The 22,972-nt window shown below is 34.0% G+C and overlaps 1 protein-coding gene across 1 annotated transcript in view; it reads left to right on the top strand.

Moving 5' to 3' along the window:
- Positions 1–11,893, top strand: part of RNF125 (ring finger protein 125) — a 31,707-nt gene extending 19,814 nt beyond the window's left edge. The window contains exons 5-6 of the mRNA XM_051970285.1: positions 5,715–5,822; positions 9,770–11,893. Coding sequence (XP_051826245.1) covers positions 5,715–5,822; positions 9,770–9,856 — 195 coding nt within the window. The 3' untranslated portion in view covers positions 9,857–11,893. The remainder of the gene's footprint in view (positions 1–5,714; positions 5,823–9,769) is intronic.
- The last annotated feature ends 11,079 nt before the right edge of the window (positions 11,894–22,972 follow it).

The raw sequence follows: 22,972 nt of genomic DNA, 5'->3' as shown, positions 1-22,972 counted from the left end.
CTGGGAAGCACAAGTCATTGTGCAGCAATCCAGCATAGCCTGGGAATCCTTATGTCCAGGGCCCAAAGAAGCAGAGGTCTTTTTTCCTGCATTATCAAAGAGGTCCCTGAAAATCTAGTTCTATGAAACCTAAAAGATTCAGGAAGGCTGACTCTAGAAGGTAGATATCAAGAGTAGGAAGTAGATGACCTAAGATGAATTCAAGTAGAGTTGATTACTGTAGCCAGAAAGGAAGTAAGAGTCAGAACCTGACCCTGACATAAAAAAAGCAGTTTCCTGAAGCTACAAAGATGAGTAAACCAAAGAGAACACTGGTATAAAAACGTTATTACAGATCTAGAGATGTTTAAACAGAAGAAACAACTAACCCCATAATTGTTAGCAAATATACAAAAGAGAAAAGTATATTTCACACAAAGACCAGATGAATACTTAGAAGGAATGAAACCAAAATATATATATATGAAATAAGAGCTCTAGAGGAAAGAATTAGGGAAATAGCTTAAAAGAGAAGTTAATGGTGAACATTAACCAAAAAATCAACTGCCCGAAAAGTAGAATAAATGATGCAAAAATCAATGACTTTATGAAACAGCAAGAAATTTTAAAATGGAAAAAAAAATGTAAGATAGTCTAAATCAAATGATGTGGAAAGTAGGTCAAGGAGAAAACATTCAAGAATTATTGAATTTGTTTATGAAAGATGCTAACATGCTAGGATATAAAAATCCCCCTGCAAACTCTCCAATAGAAGTTAGAAATGGATCAATCTTTAAAAAAGAAAAAAAGTATAAATAAAAAAATATAAATGCTTTGCACAGCCTAGGGATCCACAGAAGACCCCTAGGATCCCATGGAAACCCTGAAATTGACAAGATAAAGTAGGTAGGAAGAAAACTGGAGGGATTAGAGTTGGGAAAGCAACTATCTAAAATACCCAGATTTGGGGATGGGGGGAAAGGGGGACAACAGACTATTTAAATAATCCAACATCAAAAAAAAAAGAGAGAGAAGAAAGCAAGCAAAGAAAGCATAAATGAAAATGAACGCAAAAGGAGGAAAAATCTCCAGAAACAGATGGATTGCAAGTGAATGATACAATTCTGAGAAAAATGAATTCTACTATAAACTGTTTGCAAGGGTTGGGAAAAAAAGATATTCTTCCAATCCCTTTCTAACACACACATATATTATTTATTTTATTTTACTTTAGCCGAGGCAATGGGTGTTAAGTAACTTGCCCAGGGTCACACGGCTAGGAAGTGTTAAATGTCTGAGACCAGATTTGAACTTGGGTCTTCCTGACTTCAGGTCTGATACTCTATCCACGGCACCACCTAGCTGCCCTGAAATATATTAATTTTTAAACCAGGGAAAGACAAAATGAAAATTTTAACTATTAAAATGTATGGCAAGCTGATCTGGGAGCCAAATCCAGTCTTCTGACTTACATTGTACTGTGCAGAAGCTAGAAATGGTTTTTACATTAAAAAAGAAAAACTTCTTAAAATATGAACCATACAAAAGTAGATGGTTGGGATGAATTTAACCCACAGGTCTTCGTTGCCATAACAACATATTAGAAAAATTCTATACTATGACAAGATCATGTTTATAGCAGGAATGCAGATTTGATACAACAAATGGAAAGGTATAAATATATATATATATATAATCATTCAATTAATACAAATAATAAAACTATATGGTGGTATTAATAAATGCCTAAAAGGCTCTGGACAAATTCTAAATTCATTTATTGTAAAAACTCTACAAACCATAGGAATAATTAGTTTTTGGGTCACTTTTTGGCCCTATTTGATTCATTGTGATCATTTGGAGTTTTCTTGTCAAAGATAGTGGTTTGCCATTTCTTTCTACTAGTTCATTTTTACAGATGAGCCATATAGGGTTAAGGATTTAACACATACAGTGTTTGGTGTAGAAATATTTTAAACTCAACCCTGATTGCCTAGCTTAAAAAATTGTGTTATTATGTGTGTGTGTATATTTCTTTAAAACTTGACGGGAAAACATTGTTTTAAAAAATATAGTCAATGTCTCTTTCTAATCCAGCGCCTATCACTTTTCTTTTAGGAGGTAGGCAACATACTTCATCATAGGTCCTCTAGAGACCTGGTTGGCTATTGTATTGATCAAGAGTTCTTTAGTCTTTCAAAGTTGTTTTTGTTTACAATGTTGGTGTCCTTATATAAAGTGTTTTCTAGGTTTGGTTCTGTTTACTTCATTTTATGTCAGTTAACCAGGATTCTTCACATTTTTTATATATCACAATTTGTTTAGCCATTTAACCAAAAATCACTCTCTTAGATTCTGTCCTTTTTTCTTTTTCTTTTTAATCCCTTAAGAATAAAAAAAAAATCTGTTTTGCTTATTATTCCATCCCAGTATTATCCTCCCTTCTTGACCTGTCCCATCCCCATGCTTTCCTCACCTAGATGAGAAAGGAGAGGGATAGAGAAGAGGATAGAAAAGAAACTAGAAACATCTTGGGGTGTTGCCAAAGTTCAGTTTTTCTAATTATAGATCAGTTCAACTGTGCTAATTCTTATACAGCCTGCACAGAGCCACATCAGCACTGGGTTTGCAGGATCAAAGATTCTCCTATAAGGAAAGCTACTTTGAGAGAATTTATTATTCATAATCTTGCAGAGCAAAGTGATCTTTATTAGTCAAATCACAGCAAAATTCCTCTATTTTATCATATGAAAAAGGTCAATAGAAAGATTCCTCAAGAAATTCCAGCATTTTCTTTTTATGAGTTTTTTTATTTTTTCAAATAAATGCAAAGATAGTTTTAAACATTTATTTTTGCAAAACTTTGTGTTCCAAATTTTTCTCCCTTCCCCTTCTTCTAGACAGTAAGCAATCTACTATAAGTGAAATATGTACAATTCTTTTAAACCTATTTCCATATCTGTCATGCTGCACAAGAAAAATCAGATCAAAAGGGAGAGGAAAAAACCAGAAGAAAAGGAAAGAAAAAAACCAAGCAAGCAAACAATATTGCCACCAAAAAAAGGTGAACATACGATGTTGTGATCTACATTCAGTCTCCAAACTCCTCTCTCTGGGTGTAGATGACTCTCTCCATCACAAGTCTATTGGAACTGCCTTGAATCATCTCACTGTTGTCCATCACAGTTAATCATCGTATAGTTTTCTTGTTACCATGTGCAATGATCTCTTGGTTCTGCTCATTTCACTTGGCATCAGTTCATATAAGTCTCTTCAGGTCTCTTTGCAATTCTGATCATTTCTTATAGAAAAATAATATTCCATAACCTTCATAAACCATAATTTATTCAGCCATTCTCCAACTGATGGGCCTGTACTTCTTGCCACTACAAAGGGCTGCCACAAACATTTTTGCTCACATGGATCCTTTTCTCTCCTTTAAGATCTCTTTTGAATACAGGCCCAGTGGAAACACTGCTGGGTCAAAGGGTAAGCATAGTTTGTTGGTAGCCCTTTGAGCATAATTCCAAATCATCATTTTTAATAATATTCATGAATGATTTTAAGGTAAAGATAAAATTCAGCTCCTTATGTTGTATGTCAATAATCTAATACATAGTATCCACAAGAATTTTTCATAAAGTCTGTCACTAAACTTATTGGGTCTATAATACTTTATTAACAATTACAACTTAATCACCTAGTATTTCTTGATAGTATTTTAAATTTGGCTGTAAATGTTCAATGTAATTCAAGTAACAATTGAAACCTCAGAACAATAAATATGAATTCACTAGGATCTGAAGTAGGGGTTCTTGAACCTTTTTTTTTTAATGGACCCTCTGCTAGTTTGGTGATGCTTATGTACTCCTAATAATGCTTTTAAAGTCCTCAGATACATAGAATTACAAAAGAAATCAGTTTTATTGAAATGTGGTTGTAAAAAATGTTTTTAAAAACAAAACAAAATATATTAATATTCTATTTTGAAGTCTGAAATTTTTCTTTGGAGTTAATAGAATACAGAAAATTTAAGAAAAGAATATTTGAAAAACAAATTCATGAAAAAAAAAATCATGGACCTTACATTAAGAATGCATGGGGGCAACTAGGTGGTGCAGTGGATAGAGCACCAGCCCTAAAGTCAGGAGGATCTGAGTTCAAATCTTGTCTTAGATACATTACACCTGTTAGATTGGCTAAGATGACAGAAAAAGACAATGACAAATGTTGGAGGGAATGTGGGAAAACTGGACTCTAATACATTAATGATGGAGTTGTGAATGGATCCAACCATTCTGGAGACTTGCTCTCCAATTTGGAACTATGCTTAAAAGGTTATCACACTGTGTAAACCCTTTGATCTAGCAGTGTTACTACTGGGCTTATATCCCAAAGAGATCTTAAAGGGGAGAAATGGACCCACATGTGCAAAAATGTTTGTGGCAGCCCTTTTTGTAGTGGCTAGAAACTAGAAACTGAATGGATGCCCATAAGTTGGAGAATGTCTGAATAAGTTATGGTATGTGAATGTTATGGAATGTTATTGTTCTGTAAGAAACGGCCAACATACAGAGAGGCTTGATGCTGAGTGATGTGAACAGAATTCAATTCTGATGGATGTGGCTCAATAAGATGATTCAGTTCCAATGATTTTGTGGTGGAAGAGAGCCAAATTTATATATCCACAGAGAGGCCTGTGGAAACTGAGTGCAGATCACAACATAGCATTTCACTCTTATTTGTTGTTTGCTTGCATTTTCTTTCTCATTTTTTCTTTCTTTTTTGATCTGATTTTTCTTGTGCAGCATGCTAACTGTGGAAAAATGTATAGAAGAATTGAACATGTTTAACATAATTTAGATTACTTGCTATCTAAGGGAGAAGGTGGGGGAAGGAGAGGTAGAAAAATCTGGAACACAAGGTTTTGCAAGGGTGAGTGTTGAAAACTATCTTTGCATGTGTTTTGAAAATAAAATGCTATTACGGAGAATGGAGAAAAGATAGAATGAGTACTTCCATTCACAGTGGAGCAAAAGGGGAAAAAACATTAAGCAAATATAGTTGGAAATTCAGAAGGGGAAAAAAGGAAGAAATTGAAAGGTAGCAAAGGTTTAAAAGAAAAGAGGAAAAGAAGGAAAAGAGCCATAGAAATAAAAGGGAAAGAAAATAGGAAAAGAGGAGGAATAAAATAGGGAGGCAAGGAGACAAAAGAACAATGCCAGAGAGGCAAAGATGTACATAACATTTTTCTGAAATACTATCTTAATCGAACATTTAAATTTTTTTTTTTTTCCTGCTAGACTTTGCCAAAGGGGAAGGCAACTTGAAATACTAAAAATAACTTGCATTTAGGTGGTATTGTAAATTTTTCACAATGTTTCTCCCTGCAACAGTCCTCTGAGATAAATAATGGAAATTTTATTATCCCTGTCTTATAAGATGGCTACCCGTTTTTGTTTAGAACTTGAAACCCTTATTGTTATAGTGTCTCTAGATATGAACGCTTTGCTCTCTCCTCTCTATCATCTAACTGTCTATGGTGGGGTAGATTAAGTGTAGCATTGAGACATAACTGCATTGATCATGCTGTTCTGATGTCAAAAATCATAAATAAAATTATCCCAAAATAGTCTCAGGATTAAAGTACATTTTGTTAGGCAGTTTCATGTTTCTCTAGTCTAGCACAAACAGCAATTTGATTTCCAAAAATTTCTTTCTGTGTTTATTTACAGTTCTGTCCACTCTGTCATTTTATACCTAATGGAGATCCAATCTACTCCAGTGACAGTTTGATCCGGCACCTGCAAATCAGACACACAATGTTTTATGATGAATTCATTGTAAGTAAACACCTACATCTTTTTTTCTTAAATTGTTATGATAAGTAAATCTTTGGGTTTTGTTTTGTTTTTCCAAGGCAAACAAACAAAAAATTCAGGAAAGAAAATGGTGTGCTGTCTTAAGAGCTATTATTTAGTAAGACTTTAAAAACATCTCATCTATTCTAAATATCCCCAAATAGTTGGTCAGGGGAGGAGCTCCTCCCCCCACTTTTCTTTCTTTTTTTTTTTTTTGCAAAGAGTTTTACATGCTCTCATCTGAGTTTCACAGCTCTGTGAATTAGATTCTCTAAGGTACCTAATAGCAGGTAGGTAGCACAGTGGATGGTATATTGTTTGGCTTGGAGTCAGAGGCCTAAATTAAATCATGTCATAGACACTTCAAAGCTGTGAGACATTGGACAATTCAATTAACCTTTTTAAACTTCAAGTTCCTTATAAGTAAAATGGAATACTCATAGCACCCATTTAAGTTGTGGGAATTAAATGAGAGGACACATAAACTGCTTTGTATATTTTAAAACCCAGTCTAAATGCTAGTTATCATTATTGGAGATATTATTATTTCCTCTTATTTTAATCCTCTCATTTTTTATTAAAATTTAATAAATGTTGCATTAGACCTTTGAGATTTCTTTCACCTTCCAATAATTTCCTGTTTTTCTTCCAATAAAACTTTTTTTTTGTTTTTCTTTTCTTCATTAATAATATTTTATTTTTTCAAATTTTTCAAAATAGTTTTCAACATTCTCTTTTACAACATCTTGTGTTCCAAAATTTCTCCTTTTCTTCCCTCCCCAAGATTGCAAGCAATCTAATATGGGTTAAACAGGTGCAATAACAGAATTCTCTCTTACAAGAACAAAGTACAAAATCAATTTTGGTCATGCCTGATAAGAAAGTTATTCTTCATTCTATAGCCCACTACTTTTCTTTTGGAAAGCATGTTTCACTAATATAGTTTGCTGAAGTCAAAATTAGTCCCTGTATTCTTCAGCTGTTGTTTTCCTTTACATTATTGTGATCATTGTGTAAGTTAGTGTTCTGGTTCTGTTCATTTTATTCTGTATCAGTTCTCACAATACTTCCCAAGTTTCCCTGGATCCTTCATATTTTTAATTCCATAATAATCCAATAAATTAATATATGTTAATTTGTCCAACAATCTTCCAATCAAGGAACACCAATTTTGTTTCCAACTCTTTGCTTATCATGCAAAATAATGCTATAAAATACTTTTGAGTTTGTGAGAATATAATTTTCTTTTAGGGAGATTACTCCACTAATGCAAATCCTAATCCTTTTGAGCTTTATCAAGACAAACTTCATGAGGTGCTATGACAAAAAGAATTCATTAGTTGTTGAAAGCAAACCTTACCCCTATTTGCTTCAATTTCCTCATCTGTAAAATAAGCTGGAGAAGGAAATGGAAAATCACTTCTTTGCAAAGAAAAAACAAACCACAAGGGTTCGTGAAGAATCAGACATAACTGAAAATGGCTGAAAACTACCCTACAATATGCATCTTTTTTTAAAAAATGATATAATTCTATTTCTCTATCACATTGTAGTCAGAATAGTGGTTATCAAATCTAGTGAAATAAGAGTATTATATTGTTCTAGCCATTTAATATTATAATAGATATCTTTATCTACTGTTCATGAACTTAGCAGTTTTCTCTCTGAGCTTAATGGAATACAAAATTTAAAATACTGGATTTTGAGGTGATTGAACCAATTAGTTATACATTCCATATTCTTCCTGTAGATATGTATATAATTTTCTTCATCAGTAATGGAAATAAGAAGCACAAAGTAATGGGGTCTTTTCTAATTCTAATCTGTCTAAACACATAAAGTATTGTGTGCATTTATTTTATAATTTTTCTTAGCCCTTTTATACTTTGCCTTTCATAGGAACCTAAATGCAAAATTCCTTAAATATGAGAAAAACAAAATTAATATATTTAGATAGAAAATTCAGTTTGGTTTCCCCTTAAATATAGGAAATAATAATAAGCATGTGTATGCATGTCTGTTTACATGTACGCACACATTTGTATAATCTAACTTTTGCTTTTTGCCCTGTACTGGGCTAAGTGCTTTACAAATAGTAACTCATTTGACCTTCACAACAACCCAAGGAGGTAGTCACTATTATGATCCTATTTTATAGTTGATAATTGAGGCAAAGATAGGTTAAGTGACATCCCAATGTCACACAACTAGTAATTGAGATTTGTACTCAGATCTTCCTAACTCTAAACTCAGTGTATCATATAATTGTTGGGAGAATACTAAAAGTACACTAACATGTAATTTCTCAAAAGAAAAATCTCTGAATTTGATTATTGTTCCCTTAACATTGTCATTTTGGAGTTTTATATTTTCTAAGTTTTTTCAAATCTATTTAGTATAAATCTATGTAGTATAATTACCTATATATTTTGTAAAAGAAATCGACAAGAATGAGAGGTATCCAAATCTTAGGAAGAGATTAAATGAAAAAGCCCAGGATTACTGAAAGAAGAAAAATTGGACAAGGCAAATAATTTGTCCCTATGGGATTACTGGTACAGAATGCTTTAAGGCTGGAATGTGGGTGAGTTCTATGTAGTCTCTTTAATTCCATACAAGTCAAACTTCAAGATTCAGAATGGGTATAATATGTGTATCCATACATGTTTATTATATATGCACACACACCTTTGTTTTTTAACAAGAGAAGTAGAAGTGGAAAAGTGTAAAGACAATGTAAATTATCTCATTGGAAAATTAACTGACCTGCAAAATAGATTCAGAAAAGACAGTGTCAAAATCATTGGACTACCTGAAAGTCATAATCAGAAGGAGAACCTGGAAAGTATTTTTCAATAAATTGGAATCCCCAATTACTTCAGGAAAGATATCCCAAAATCAAACCTTCAGAGAATGTTCTGGGTACAGAAGGCAGGGAGAGGTACAATGGGGTAGATTACTGTATGTGAGGAGATACAATAAATATATTTCAATAAAGGGAAAGATGGGAGGAGTGAGTAATGGTTATCACTTGAATCTTACTCTCATCAGTATTGGTTCAAAGAAGGAATAATGTAGACACTCAGTTGAATAAGGAAATATGGAAAAATAAGATGGAGAGTAACTGAATGAAAATGGGATGAACTGTCCCATAAAAGTAGAGGCAGAAAGCAGAGTGGTTCAAAACCCAAAATCCTACAATATGTTGTTTACAAGAAACCACAATTGAATAAGATTATGTGATGATCGACTGTGATAGATTTGGCTCTTTTCAACAAAGAGGTGATTCAAGAAAATTCCAACGTACTTGTTAGGCAGAGAACCATCTGCATCCAGAGAGAGAAGTATGGAATTGAATGTGGATCACAACATGGTATTTTTACTTTGTTGTTTGCTTGCCTATTTTTTTTTTTCACATTTTTTTTTAATCTATCTTGGATTACTTGCTGTCCAGGGGGAAGGAGGAAGAAAAATTTGAAACACAAGGATTTGCAAGAGTGAATGTTAAACTATCTCTTCATGTATTTTAAAAAATAAAAAGCTTTTATTAAAAAAAAAAAACTTATAAAAATAGAGACAGAGTAAAGATAAGGGTCTGAAACAGAATCTCATGCTTCAGCTGATCTTGGACAAAACAAAAATCAAAATTAAGCCTAATTTTTAAAAAGTGTTGATAAGCTTTGACAACCGAAAATAGCATTCAGTAGTACTGAGATGCTGCAAAAATCATACTCCATTTTCTTTATAGTCCTGTTGATTTGACTTATGTTTGCTTATGGAATCTAGTATGATCTTATGGTTGCTAATTGGCTAAATAATGGTTATGCTTGTCACTTTGAACTGACAGTACCTCCAGGAAAAATTGGGTGAATTTAGAATTAGAAGACAAAGCTATTTTTTAAAGTATCTTTCATTTTTCTCTATTTTAGGACTTTAATATATTAGAGGAAGCTCTTATCCGAAGAGTTCTAGACCGATCACTTTTAGAATATGTGAATCATTCAAACAGCACCTAATTCTGCCAGGAGGAGGAAACGTTTTCTATGGATTCCTTTGCACAGTACATTCAGATGCTGCTTTGACAATCAAAAGGGAATCTTCGGCCTTCAAAAAAACATACAGATGTAACAAACCTTTAAAGTTTGTATCTGTTATTGTGCTTAAATGGAAATTTAAAAACCGCTATCCCTTTGGTGATTTATATATACCAATTCTCCTGTTGAGATTTTCTGATACTTAGTAGTAACAATTTATCAACCAGGAGGTTTAGGATGGGTAGCAATAGAGGGCATGTTTGAGGAAAGAATTCTTGTTGGGAAAAAAGACAGATTGGGAGAGGGGGGAAGAGTGCCATAGATTAATAATAAACAACAAGACTGATGATGACAAACATCAGGTTGCTTTATATTTAAAAAGAAAAAAGTATGAATCAACAAGTTGTTATTTAAGAAAAACATGGAAGTGGTTTCCATTCCTAATATTTTAGTTTCTAAATTATTGTCATTAATACTTCATTTTAATGGAAATGAGGAAAAAGAATATTGTAGCAGTTGATAATATCCCTTTAACTAAGTTGTATGCTGTTACTTAGTACTGTAACAAATAATGTAATAGGAATGTATTCTTAATGCTTTCATATTAAAAATATATCTACCATAAGCAGAATATTTTTCAAATATTGGCAGGAAATTTTAATTATTATTAAAGATTTCTATAATGTAAATAAGTTTCAAAATATTATGGCCTGACATTTTACATGTAAAAATATCCTGTTTGACCACAGCAGTTTTGATGTAAAGCCATTTACGGTTGATTTTCAACTAAAACTATGAAGACAATCCATTCAGTTACTGAAGGTAATGTTTTATTCATCTGAATTTCAGTTCAGTAATTCTAATCAGAAATGGACCCTCTACAAGGACTATTTATAATATGGAAACAAAGAAAGAACAAAGAACTAGCATTTTTTTTAGAATTCTGATTACTATTCTCCCATCACTTCTAGAACCTAATACATATTTGAAAATTATTAGAAGAATTTGTAGGAACTATGAAGAGTAAAAGGATACTGAATCATTCAAAACTGGATAATTAGTTTAGCTCTAATTAACTTAGAGAGCTTGGAGATGATCTTGTTCAATTTCCATTTTTTGCAATAGGAAACATACAGAAAAGTGAAATAACCTGCCTAAGTTGTGCAGTTCCCAACTCCTAATTTTATTATTATACCACTCTAAGAAAGAAAAAAATATTATGACTATTTAAATATGCAATCAGTAAAGTGGTATTGTTAAAAACAGCATTGGACCTTGGTATAAGAAGGCAAGGCTTGGTGGGCCAGTCCTGTGTGCCCTTGGACTAAGTTATTTTCTAAGCTTTAAGTTTTCACCTCCAAAAAGACAGCCCTATAAGGTAAATAATATATGTAAGCTTAAATATATTGTTTTAAAATTGTCAGTGACAGTGACTTACAAGATGAAAACAACCAAAAAGTGACATTAGCTTCTAAAGCAACTTCTACTTGTTAACTCAATACTCTTCTAGCTGCCCAATGTGCAACCCAGAAGAGAAAAACTCTTTATGTTCCTTTCAAGAATCGAATTACCTCACCCCTGTGTCAAAGCCTTCCTTGGGATAAATGATCTCTGAAATTATGTCAACCCAGATTATGGTTGAACATGAATGTGAGTGATAGATACAAGGCTAGAATTTCAGCTTCCTAGACCTTGTCTAAGTCTACAGTCACATTGTTCTGATATTAAGTGAAGTTTACCATCATAAATTCACGAGGCAAGTAAAATTATTGTTATTGAAGTTAATGAAAAGTTAATGTAGTTTGTGTTCATAAAGATAGAGGTGCTAAAATGTCTTAAGAGATCCACGCTTGTTTCCTTCCTCAACAAAATCTGTAATTTTCAGAATTTAAAAGCTAACAATTAATGATTTTCTTTTGTAAAGATTTATTATGAGAAACAAAGGATGGCAGGACCATTGCTTTTGTTTAAAATGTCTGTTCATAAATGTCCTTCAATAAACAGTCTTCCTAAACTTAACCTGATTTTGTATTCTCATTCAGAAATACCTACAACAGAAGTTGTAACCCATAATGAGCATAATCAGAAGCCTTTCCTATACAAGTTCAATGGACAAGGATGGGCTGCAGTTAGTAAATGAGTTGGTAAAGAATGAGTTCTATCATCTTGAACTGCATATATGATATTATTTAATCCTTTAATTTTCCTACTACTCTGAAATTGGTGCTTTTATTCTCATTTTAAAGTTAAGGAAATCCATCTTTTCTAACCTTTTTGTTTTTTCTTTTTAATACATTGATACATTTTATTTTGATACTTCCCAACAAACATTTAAGCACATGTCTTTTTTTTTTTTTAATTTTTATTTAATAATTACTTTATATTGACACTCGTTTCTGTTCCAATTTTTTTTTTCCCTCACTCCACCCCCTCCCCTAGATGGCAAGCAGTCCTTTATATGTTGGATATGTTGCAGTATATCCTAGATACAATATATATTTGCAGAACCGAACAGTTCTCTTGTTGCATAGGGAGAATTGGATTCAGAAGGTATAAATAACCCGGGAAGAAAAACAAAAATGCAGATAGTTCACATTCGTTTCCCAGTGTTCTTTCTTTGGGGTAACTGCTTTTGTCCGTCATTTATCAATTGAAACTCAGATCTCTTTGTCAAAGAAATCCCCTTCCATCAAAATATGTCCTCATACAATATCGTTGTCGAAGTGTATAATGATCTCCTGGTTCTGCTCATTTCACTTAGCATCAGTTCATGTAAGTCTCTCCAGTCCTCTCTGTATTCATCCTGCTGGTCATTTTTACAGAACAATAATATTCCATAACATTCATATACCATAATTTACCCAGCCATTCTCCAATTGATGGGCATCCATTCATTTTCCAGTTTCTAGCCACTACAAACAGGGCTTAAGCACATGTCTTTTAACAAATGTCATGAGCTTATAAATGAACAGAGGTCCTTTGATTATAATAGTGATCTTGTTCAGAGTACTGGAAGTTTGGGAATACTGAGAGGCTAGTTGGTCTTGGTCTCATTGTTAAGTTGTCATCTCAATAGGAAGAACTGAAGACTTAGTTCTTTCATTCTCAGAATGTCTATCAGAAAAAGTCTATCATTCAGTGATTTTTTTTTTAACCACTTGTGGTTTGATCACCTATCAGGGACATGATCTCCATGGTCTTTTCTCTTTCTTCTTAAGAAATACCACTATTAGTTTATTATTTGATAGTTTAATAAATTAATTATCCAGAAACTTGTCTCTCAGATTTTTCATTTTTTCTCACTACTCTGGATATTTTTGGTCTTGTGAGACTTTTCTTGACCTCTAGGTAATAACCTCTAGGAATTGCCTTACCTTAGTCAATTAGAAAACAGGTTGAGATAAAGTCATGTGCTTTTAAGTAGGTAAATAACAGGAATTTGAGCCCTGTTCTTTTGACTGCAGATAGTCCTTTCAGTACCAGTTCAGTTCTTCTGAATTAATATATAAAGAGATAGATCCCTAATACTTTCAGAGAGAAATCTTTCAGTGAAGCTAATCTTATTTAATTTTCTATTTAGGAATAAGCAAGATGTCCTCCACCTTAGTTTAATCATTCCTCTCAGGTCTGTTTCTACCTTTCTGGACTCGAATCCTGAAACTCCTCAATCTCTGGATTTCTTCACCGTGGAATGTTGACCTGCCCTTACCCTGCTTGTCCCTTTTATCCAGTAAACTCATTGGATGGTATAGTGGATAGAAAGCTGGACCTGAGTTCACAATTACATATGACCCTCACAATTATTAGCTGTGTGAATTTAGGAAAGTCACTGTCTCTATTTGCTTTCTTTCTCATTTGTAAAATGGGATAGCATCTACCTTCCAGGGTTGTTGTGAGGATCAAGTGAGATAATAATTCTAAAGTACTTAACATAGTTCCCAGCACATAGTAGACCCTTCATAAATGCTTGTTTCCTTTAATTGGTTCCTCAGGCAAGAACTGGATGAGGGTTTAGTTTCTACAGTTACATTAAAAAAAAAAAAAGACAACTCCATAAGAAATGAAAACTAAAGGTTAGACTGATGTGGAATAAAGGAAATGAAATAAGGCTATAACTTTTGTAGTGCCCAGCCAATGAGAAATCAGGGTAAGGACATTGCTATACGTTAGTACTCTTGTGTCTGTTTTCAGACACCTCATCTGTTCTTGAAAGATCAAGAATAAAAATATTTTCCTGGTCTCATCAGTAAGTCTATAAAATTCTTGATAGGACACTTGTATCTTATACTCCTAGGACCCTTATTTTGTGATGTCCAAGACCTCCAACCTGCAATTCTTTCCGGCTCTGCTTCTGATTTTTCTATTCTATCATTCCAATCCCTCTTCTAATAATTTCATTTTAGCTCTTTCCCTCCCCCCCCCACTTTTTTTTGGTTTATCTTTATTCACTAGATTGCAAAATTACTTGAAGAAAGAAATTTTCTTACTCATTATATTTGTATTCTTGACATTTAGCACAATGGCTAGAACATAGTAGGCGCTTAATAAATGCTTGTTGCCTTGTTACGTCTAGTTGTTCGGTTGTTTTTAGCCAAGTCCTATTTTTTGTGAAACCATTTAGGGTTTTCTTGGCAAAGATACTGGAATGGTTTACCATGTCCTTCAGCTTGCTTGCTTATTTATTTGTTTGTTTGTTTATTTATTTGTTTTTGTATTTATGTATTTATTTTGCTGAGGCAATTGAGATTAAGTGACTTGCCCAGGGTCACACAGGTAGGAAGTGTTAAGGGTCTGATGGCAGATTTGAACTCAGGTCCTCCTGACTTCAGGGCTGGTGCTCTACCTCAAACCCTCCTCAGCTTATTTTACAGAAGAAATTCAGGCAAATAGTTTAGTTTAGTTTTTTTGTTTTGTTTTGTTTTGTTTTGTTTTTATCCAGTGTCACAAAGCTAAGCTAGTAAATGTCTCAAGACCAATTTGTTCTTTTCCACCGGTGAAGAGGAAATTAAAGAAATAATAAGGGGTTACTTTGCCCAACTTTATGACAATAAATTTGATAACCTAAGCAAAATGGATGACTACCTCCAAAAATATAGGCTTCCCAGATTATCAGAGGAGGAAGTAAATTGCTTAAATAGTTCCATTGCAGAAAAAGAAATAGAACAAGCTATTAATGAACTCCATAAAAAAAAAAAATCCCTGGGACCAGATGGATTTATATGTGAATTCTACCAAACATTCAAGGAACAATTAGCACCAATGTTTTATAAACTATTTGAAAAAATAGGGATTGAAGGAGTCCTACCAAATTCCTTTTATGACACAGACATGGTACTGATACCTAAACCAGGTAGGTTGAAAACAGAGAAAGAAAATTATAGACCAATCTCCCTAATGAATATTGATGCTAAAATCTTAAATAAGATATTAGCAAAAAGACTACAGAAAATCATCCCCAGGATAATACGCCACGATCAAGTAGGATTTATACCAAGAATTCAGGGTTGGTTCAATATTAGGAAAACTATCAGTATAATTGGCCATATTAATAATCAAATTAGCAAAAACCATATGATCATCTCAATAGATGTAGAAAAAGCATTCGATAAAGTCCAACATCCATTCTTATTAAAAACTCTTGAGAGTATAGGAATAAATGGACTTTTCCTTAAAATAATCAGTAGCATCTATTTAAAACCAGCAGTAAGCATCATATGTAATGGGGACAAACTGCAACCATTCCCAATAAGATCAGGAGTGAAACAAGGTTGCCCACTATCACCATTACTATTTAATATTGTATTAGAAATGCTAGCTTTGGCAATAAGAGTTGAGAAAGAGATTAAAGGAATAAAAATAGGCAATGAGGAAACCAAATTATCACTCTTTTGCTGATGATATGATGGTATACTTAGAGAACCCCAGAGACTCTACTAAAAAGTTATTAGAAACAATCCACACCTTCAGCAAAGTTCCAGGATACAAAATAAACCCACATAAGTCATCAGCATTCTTATATATCACTAACAAAACCCAACAGTTAGAGTTACAAAAAGAAATTCCATTTAAAGTAACTACTGATTGTATAAAATATTTAGGAATCTATCTGCCAAGAGAAAATCAGAAACTTTATGAGCAAAACTATAAAACACTTTCCACATAAATTAAGTCTGATCTAACCAACTGGAAAAATATTAAATGCTCTTGGATGGGGCGAGCAAATATAATAAAGATGACAATACTACCTAAATTAATCTATTTATTTAGCTCTATATCAATCAGACTCCCAAAAAACTACTTTGATGAACTAGAAAAAATAACAACAAAGTTCATATGGAAAAACAAAAGGTCAAGAATTTCAAGGGAATTAATGAAAAAAAAGATCAAATGAAGGTGGCCTAGCTATACCAGATCTAAAATTATATTATAAAGCAGCAGTTACTAAAACCATCTGGTATTGACTAAGAAATAGACTAGTTGATCAATGGAATAGGTTAGGTTCAAAGGACAAAACAGCCAATAACTTTAATAATATAGTGTTTGAAAGACCCCAGTTTTTGGGATAAGAACGCATTATTTGACAAAAATTGCTGGGAAAATTGGAAATTAGTATGGCAGAAACTAGGCATTGACCCACACTTAACACCGTACACCAAGATAAGGTCAAAATGGGTTCATGACCTAGGCATAAAGAATGAGATGATAAATAAATTGGAAGAGCATAGGATAGTTGATCTCTCAGACCTGTGGAAGAAGGAGGAATTTATGATGAAAGAAGAACTAGAGATCACTATTGATCACAAAATAGAAAATTTTGATTATATCAAATTGAAATGTTTTTGTACAAACGAAACAAATGCAGACAAGATTAGAAGAGAAACAATAAACTGGGAAAATATTTTTATAGTCAAAGGTTCTGATAAAGGCCTCATTTCCAAAATATATAGAGAATTGACTCTAATTTATAAGAAATCAAACCATTCTCCAATTGATAAATGGTCAAAGGATATGAACAGACAATTCTCAAATGAAGAAATTGAAACTATTTATAGACATATGAAAATATGCTCCAAATCATTATTAATCAGAGAAATGCAAATTAAGACAACTCTGAGATACCACTACACACCTGTCAGATTGGCTAGAGTGACAGGGAAAGATAATGTGGAATGTTGGAGGGGATGTGGGAAAACAGGGACACTGATACATTGTTGGTGGAGTTGTGAACACATCCAGCCATTCTGGAGAGCAATTTGGAACTATTTCAAAAAGTTATCAAACTGTGCATACCCTTTGATCCAGCAGTGTTTCTACTGGGCTTATACCCCAAAGAGATACTAAAGAAAGGAAAGGGACCTGTATGTGCCAAAATGTTTGTGGTAGCCCTGTTTCTAGTGGCTAGAAGCTGGAAAATGAATGGATGCCCATCAATTGGAGAATGGTTCAGTAAATTGTGGTATATGAACATTATGGAATATTATTGTTCTGTAAGGAATGACGGGATGAATACAGAGAGCACTGGCGAGATTTACATGAACTGATGCTAAGTGAAATGAGCAGAACCAGGAGATCATTATATACCTCAACTACGATACTGTTTGAGGATGTATTCTGATGGAAGTGGATCTCTTCGATAAAGAGAGCTAATTCAGTTTCAATTGATCGAGGATGGACAGAAGCAGCTACACCCAAAGAAAGAACACTGGGAAACTGCTTGCATTTTTGTTTTTTCTTCCCTGGTTATTTATACCTTCTGAATCCAATTATCCCTGTGCAACAAGAAAACTGTTCAGTTCTGCACACATATAGTGTATCTAGGATATACTATAACCTATTTAACATGTAAAGGACTGCTTGCCATCTGGGGGAAGGGGTGGAAGGAAGGAGGGGAAAAATTGGAACAGAATTGAGTGCAAGGGATTATGCTGTAAAAAATTACCCTGGCATGGGTTCTGTCAATAAAAAGTTATTTTAAAAAAAAAAAAGAAAAAGAAAATAGAGAAAAAGCTAGGAATTCATTCTTAGGAAAAGGTCCTAAGGGTTTCATATGAGGTCAAAAAGAAATAATGCAATTTTGTGTTTTATTATTAGCATCCAAATTGAAAGTCATAATATGTCTCTTATATCCTCCTATAATACTCCATATCTGGAGTATTGTGTCTAGTTCAGGGTGGTTGTTTTCAGTTGCTCAGTCATTTTAATTGTGTCCAACTCTTTTGTGATCCCATTTGAGATTATTTTTGGCAATGATAGTAGACTGGTTTGCCAGTTCCTTCTTCAGCTTATTTTACAGTTGGGAAACTGAGGCAAACAGGGTGAAGTGATTTGCCCAGAGTCACATAGCTAATAAGTATCCAAGATCAAATTCATACTCAGGAAGATGAGTCTTCCTGATCTCAGCCTTAGCACTCTATTCATCGCACCACCTATCTTGTTTTACAGACAAACTTTGATAGGTCCAAAGGATAGTGAACAAGTTAATAAATTGTAAGTTATCCAAAAAAAAAAAAAAAAAAAAGGCCAATTTGTTTTTTTAATTTTACAGTTTATTTTTTTAATTAAAGCTTTTTATTTTTAAATATATGCATAAATAATTTTCACAAATCTATTGAAATTGACTTGAATCATCTTGTTGAAAAGAGCCACATCCATCAGAATTGATCGTTGTATAATCTTGTTTCTATGTACAATGTTTTTCTGGTTCTGCTCATTTCACTTAGCATCAGTTCATATAAGTCTCTTCAGGCCTCTCTGAATTCCTACTGATCGTTTTTTATAGAACAATAATATTCCATAACTTCACATATAACTTATTCAGCCATTCTCCAACTAATGGACATCCACTCAGTTTCCAGTTCTCAATGTCAGATTTGAACTCAGGAACATGTCTTGCTGGGTCCACTCTTTTAAGCCACCTAACAGTCCACTTTGCCCTATTTAATGTGATGGTACAAATGATGAGACTTGCAACAGGTTGGATGTGAATGAGCAGGTAAGGTATTTAATTTTGCTATTTAATGTTGAGAATTTCTTTGAAACTGTGTGGGTCAGAAATCATTTAATAAAAAAAGACTGGAGAGATCTCTAGAAGCAAAGCAAAGTTTATTATCCGTTCTCAGGAGAACCGGGCATCCCACCCATTGAAGCAGACAATCAAAGGGGGGAAGCACCGTAGGGGGTGGGATCAACGCTTTTAATTCCTAACACAAATTCCTCCTCCCACCACTGACCCTCATCCATATTGGCTGAGGATCTTACATTCTAAATGTGGTAATTACCCAAGAAATTGAACTTGACCAATAAGTACACAGTTGCCCATATTTAGCTGAAATAGGGAGGATAATAAGAAGGGGGCTTAAGTATGCCCTTAGGGGGATAACAGGGAAGAGACTTTAAGTATGTCCTTAGGGGGATAACAGGGAAGAGACTTTAAGTATGTCCTTAGGAGGATGGCAGGGAGAAAACTTTAAGTATGCCCTTGACTTAATGGTTAAAGTCCTTCAGGCCTACTCAAACTTTGAAATAGATGAAGCCTTACTGGATTTTTCACAACTGTCTTGAAAGATCTCATTTTATGTCATTCAATACTATATCCTTTCCTAACATTGTTAAAAGTTGGAAGGGCAAGTCTAACTTTTTCTCAAACAGTAAGATAAAATTATTTCTTTCTCCAATCTTATCTCACAATACTTCTGTTTCATTCCATAAAATGGAGAAAAGAGGATATTGTTTGTCCTTCTGTTATTGTTGAAATCTCTTCTCTGAGTTCATGTGATTGTAACTACTGTCAAACATATACTTACCATGATGCAGAAACTTTAAAGGTAAAAATCTAGGTTTTACTTTTATAAACTTCCTCAAACAAACCCTACTGGAAACTAAGTCAGGTTCCAGATTGAACAACATTCAGAATATTCACAAATAAACTACGGGGGAAGATTTACATCTTGTCAAATAGTAAAAGTTGAGAGTCTTTTGTTTCTTTATCTAAGTAATACTTAAGGCTTTTAAGTAAGTTTTTACATTTCATGCATGGAACAGCTTTTATTCGGGTGTGGCTCATATTAAAACAGACTTTTAGTTAACCAAAATTTACAAAATGAAAAGTCCCAAATCCTAAATAATAACGAAATTTAAAAATTCCCATAATTCTTTTCAGAATTGCCAGAAAAGAAAATATGAATCCTAATGATGATCTAGTAGGATTGAAATCTCCATTTCTAATTTAATATGCTTGCCCAAGTATAATCAAGTCAACAACGCAAAATTCCTTATCTGATCATAATCTTTCTATCCATCAATCCATCTTTACTACTGCCCAGCTGTTCCCATTTCTTATAGTAATCTCCAATATCCTCATCTCTACTTTTTTCCTAGACCACCATGCCTACACTGACCATACTCTCTTTCCTTTACTATCTTAAGCTCTTGGTGAACCAGTTCAATTTTATCCTATCCTCTATCCTTGATCCCTTCAAGTTTTATCCTATTAATTAGCTTTTGCTAAAACCTAATCTAGGATTAATCCTGCCATCTGCTGCCTTTCTTCCTATTCATATGTTGCTGAACAGACGTAGAAAAAATGAGGAAATCTAAACAACAGAAGTTGGTTCCACTACAAAGTTATTATTTATTCTCAACTGGATTCTCTGTAAAGTAAAGCAATTTTCTTATATTTTCCTTAATAAATTTACTATTCCACTCAACACAATAGCTATTGCAAATATTTTTTTCCCTCTTTAAGTCTCCCGTGTCTCCTCCCCACTCTTCCCATCCCCTCACCCCTTCCTCCATTCAACTGTTAGGAATTTTCAAAATAGTCCAGTCTTCAAGTAAAACAACTGAGGCAGAGCTCTGAGCCAATTAAAGATCCTTGGCCCCCTCCAATGAAATGGACCTCAAATCTTCCTCATAAGATTATAAGCCCTTTTCCTCCAGGGCCTCATTTTATGGCCTTGATAACTACTCCCTTCCTCCAGGGCCTCAGTTTTATAGTCTTGATAATTAAGACAATGCTAGTGGAATCACTGATTGACAAACTTGCCCTTGACCCTCCAGGAGGATCTACACAAAAAGCAGAATATTAGTTATTCTAATTAGTTATTTATGATCAATTAGTTAGTAAGCAGATCTTAATAGACCTGTTGACCTTTCAGGAGGTACTGATGAGCACACTCATGTTCTGGCCGAAAGATAAGCAATAGGTCAGTAACAAAGGTCACTCATTGCCCTCATGGTCAAAGCCACATCGGCTCAAATTGAGCAACAGAGGAATGACAAGGGATGGAGGGGCAGCAAAAATAGCTGGGGGGCAACCTCCTTCATGCTGGGCTTGGTCACCATACCAAGGAAAAAACGAGGGCAGAGGTCTTCTAATTAAGTTCTTATGATTCAGCATGTAAATTTACAATCTGCAACACACAGCTCTAAATTCTGCTATCAGAATTTATAATCACCTCTATGAAATCATATCAAACTGGTGAATACTGATTTGGAATAAAATAGGGGCCCAATAAAATGGGAATACAATCAATCATCTATCACATCTAAAGACCTTGATACATATTAAAGCCATTCATTAAGAGTTCTCCCTCCCTTCTCATCTGATATCACTCAGTGTTTCTTTCCTCACCTCTACAACATCCTCCGCACTCCTCCCAACCCCAGCCCACCCTTGGGAAATTACTTCTTTATCTTTGTCTCATAGAAAGAAGTGGTCCTTTTCATTACCAAGGTAAACCACTCTACATTCAATCTTCAGCCCATTCTAATCCAATTCAGACAATTATCCTCTCAGTTATCCCCACCCTGAGTCCTTAGTTGATCCAATTCATCCCTGTAAACTATAATCTCTTTTTCCTTTTGTGATCCCAATTTCTCAGCCATCTACAATCATGGTCTGCAATTCTCCTCTCATTCTCTTCTAATCCCTCTCAATCTTGCTTCCGACCTTATCATTGTCCTGAAAATGTTCTCTCTCAAATTACCAGTGATTTTTTAATTCTCAAAACCATGACCTTTTCTATATGAATGTTATGGAATATTATTGTTCTATAAGAAATGATCAGGAGGATGATTTCAGAGAGGCCTGAAGAGTCTTACATGAACTGATCCCAAAGTGAAAATGAGCAGAACCAAGAGATCATTGTACACAGCAACAGCAAGATTATACGATGATCAGTTCTGATGGATGTGGCTCTTTTCAACAATGAAATAACTCAGGCCAGTTCCAATGATCTTGTGAAGATGAGAGACATTTACACCCAGAGAGAGGACTGTGGGAACAGCTTCAGCCTCCAGCAACAGAGACTTACAGACAGGAGCTACCATGTCTGGATCCTCTCTAGGTTTTTGTGATTCTGCTCATTTCTGGTTCCTTTCTATAGAAAATGGTTGGAAATGTTGCTTCTATATCAAAGAAGTGAAAAAGGGGAATACATATATAATTACCCACTTATATGACCAAATAAAGTGAATGCCAGTGGGAAATATAATTGGAGGTAGGAACTCACCTGGGGGGATTAGGTGCTCCACATCAGCTGTAACCTTTGTAATACCCAGCCAATAGGGAATCAGGGAAAGTATTTGTGTTTCAGGACAGGGTACAAAAAGTTATGCTTTGACTCTTTAAGGTAGTGCCTATTCTTTTGGACATGTGTTCTTGCAAGATCATAAATAAAAATCTTTTCCTGGCTTCATTAGTGAGTCTGCAGAATTCTATAAGAGATATTTATCTCTTACATCTTACGTTTTCCTACTTATAAGACTTTAAAATCTTCCTTTGCTAGGTTTTCCTACAGGAATAGGTAGTTAATAGTTAACCTAACTAACTGGGTATCCTCCAATATTCTGTTCTAGACCCTTTTCTTTTCTCTTGCTATTTTATCATATTTCTGATAGATTCAATTATCGTCTTTCTTTATGAATAAACTGAAAGCTTTATTCTTTTCACAAGCAATTAAAACTTCGGTGTAATCCTTACCTTACCTGTTCACTCATATCCAACCTGTTGCAAGTCTCATCATTTGTACCTTCACGGTATCACTTTGTCTCCCTGCCTCAAGTTTCTCTCCACTCCCAGGCTATTTGCTTACACAG

Source organism: Antechinus flavipes, chromosome 1 (assembly GCF_016432865.1).
Source record: "Antechinus flavipes isolate AdamAnt ecotype Samford, QLD, Australia chromosome 1, AdamAnt_v2, whole genome shotgun sequence".
Taxonomy (NCBI): Eukaryota; Metazoa; Chordata; class Mammalia; order Dasyuromorphia; family Dasyuridae; genus Antechinus; species Antechinus flavipes.
This window is presented reverse-complemented; position numbering and strand designations above follow the sequence as displayed.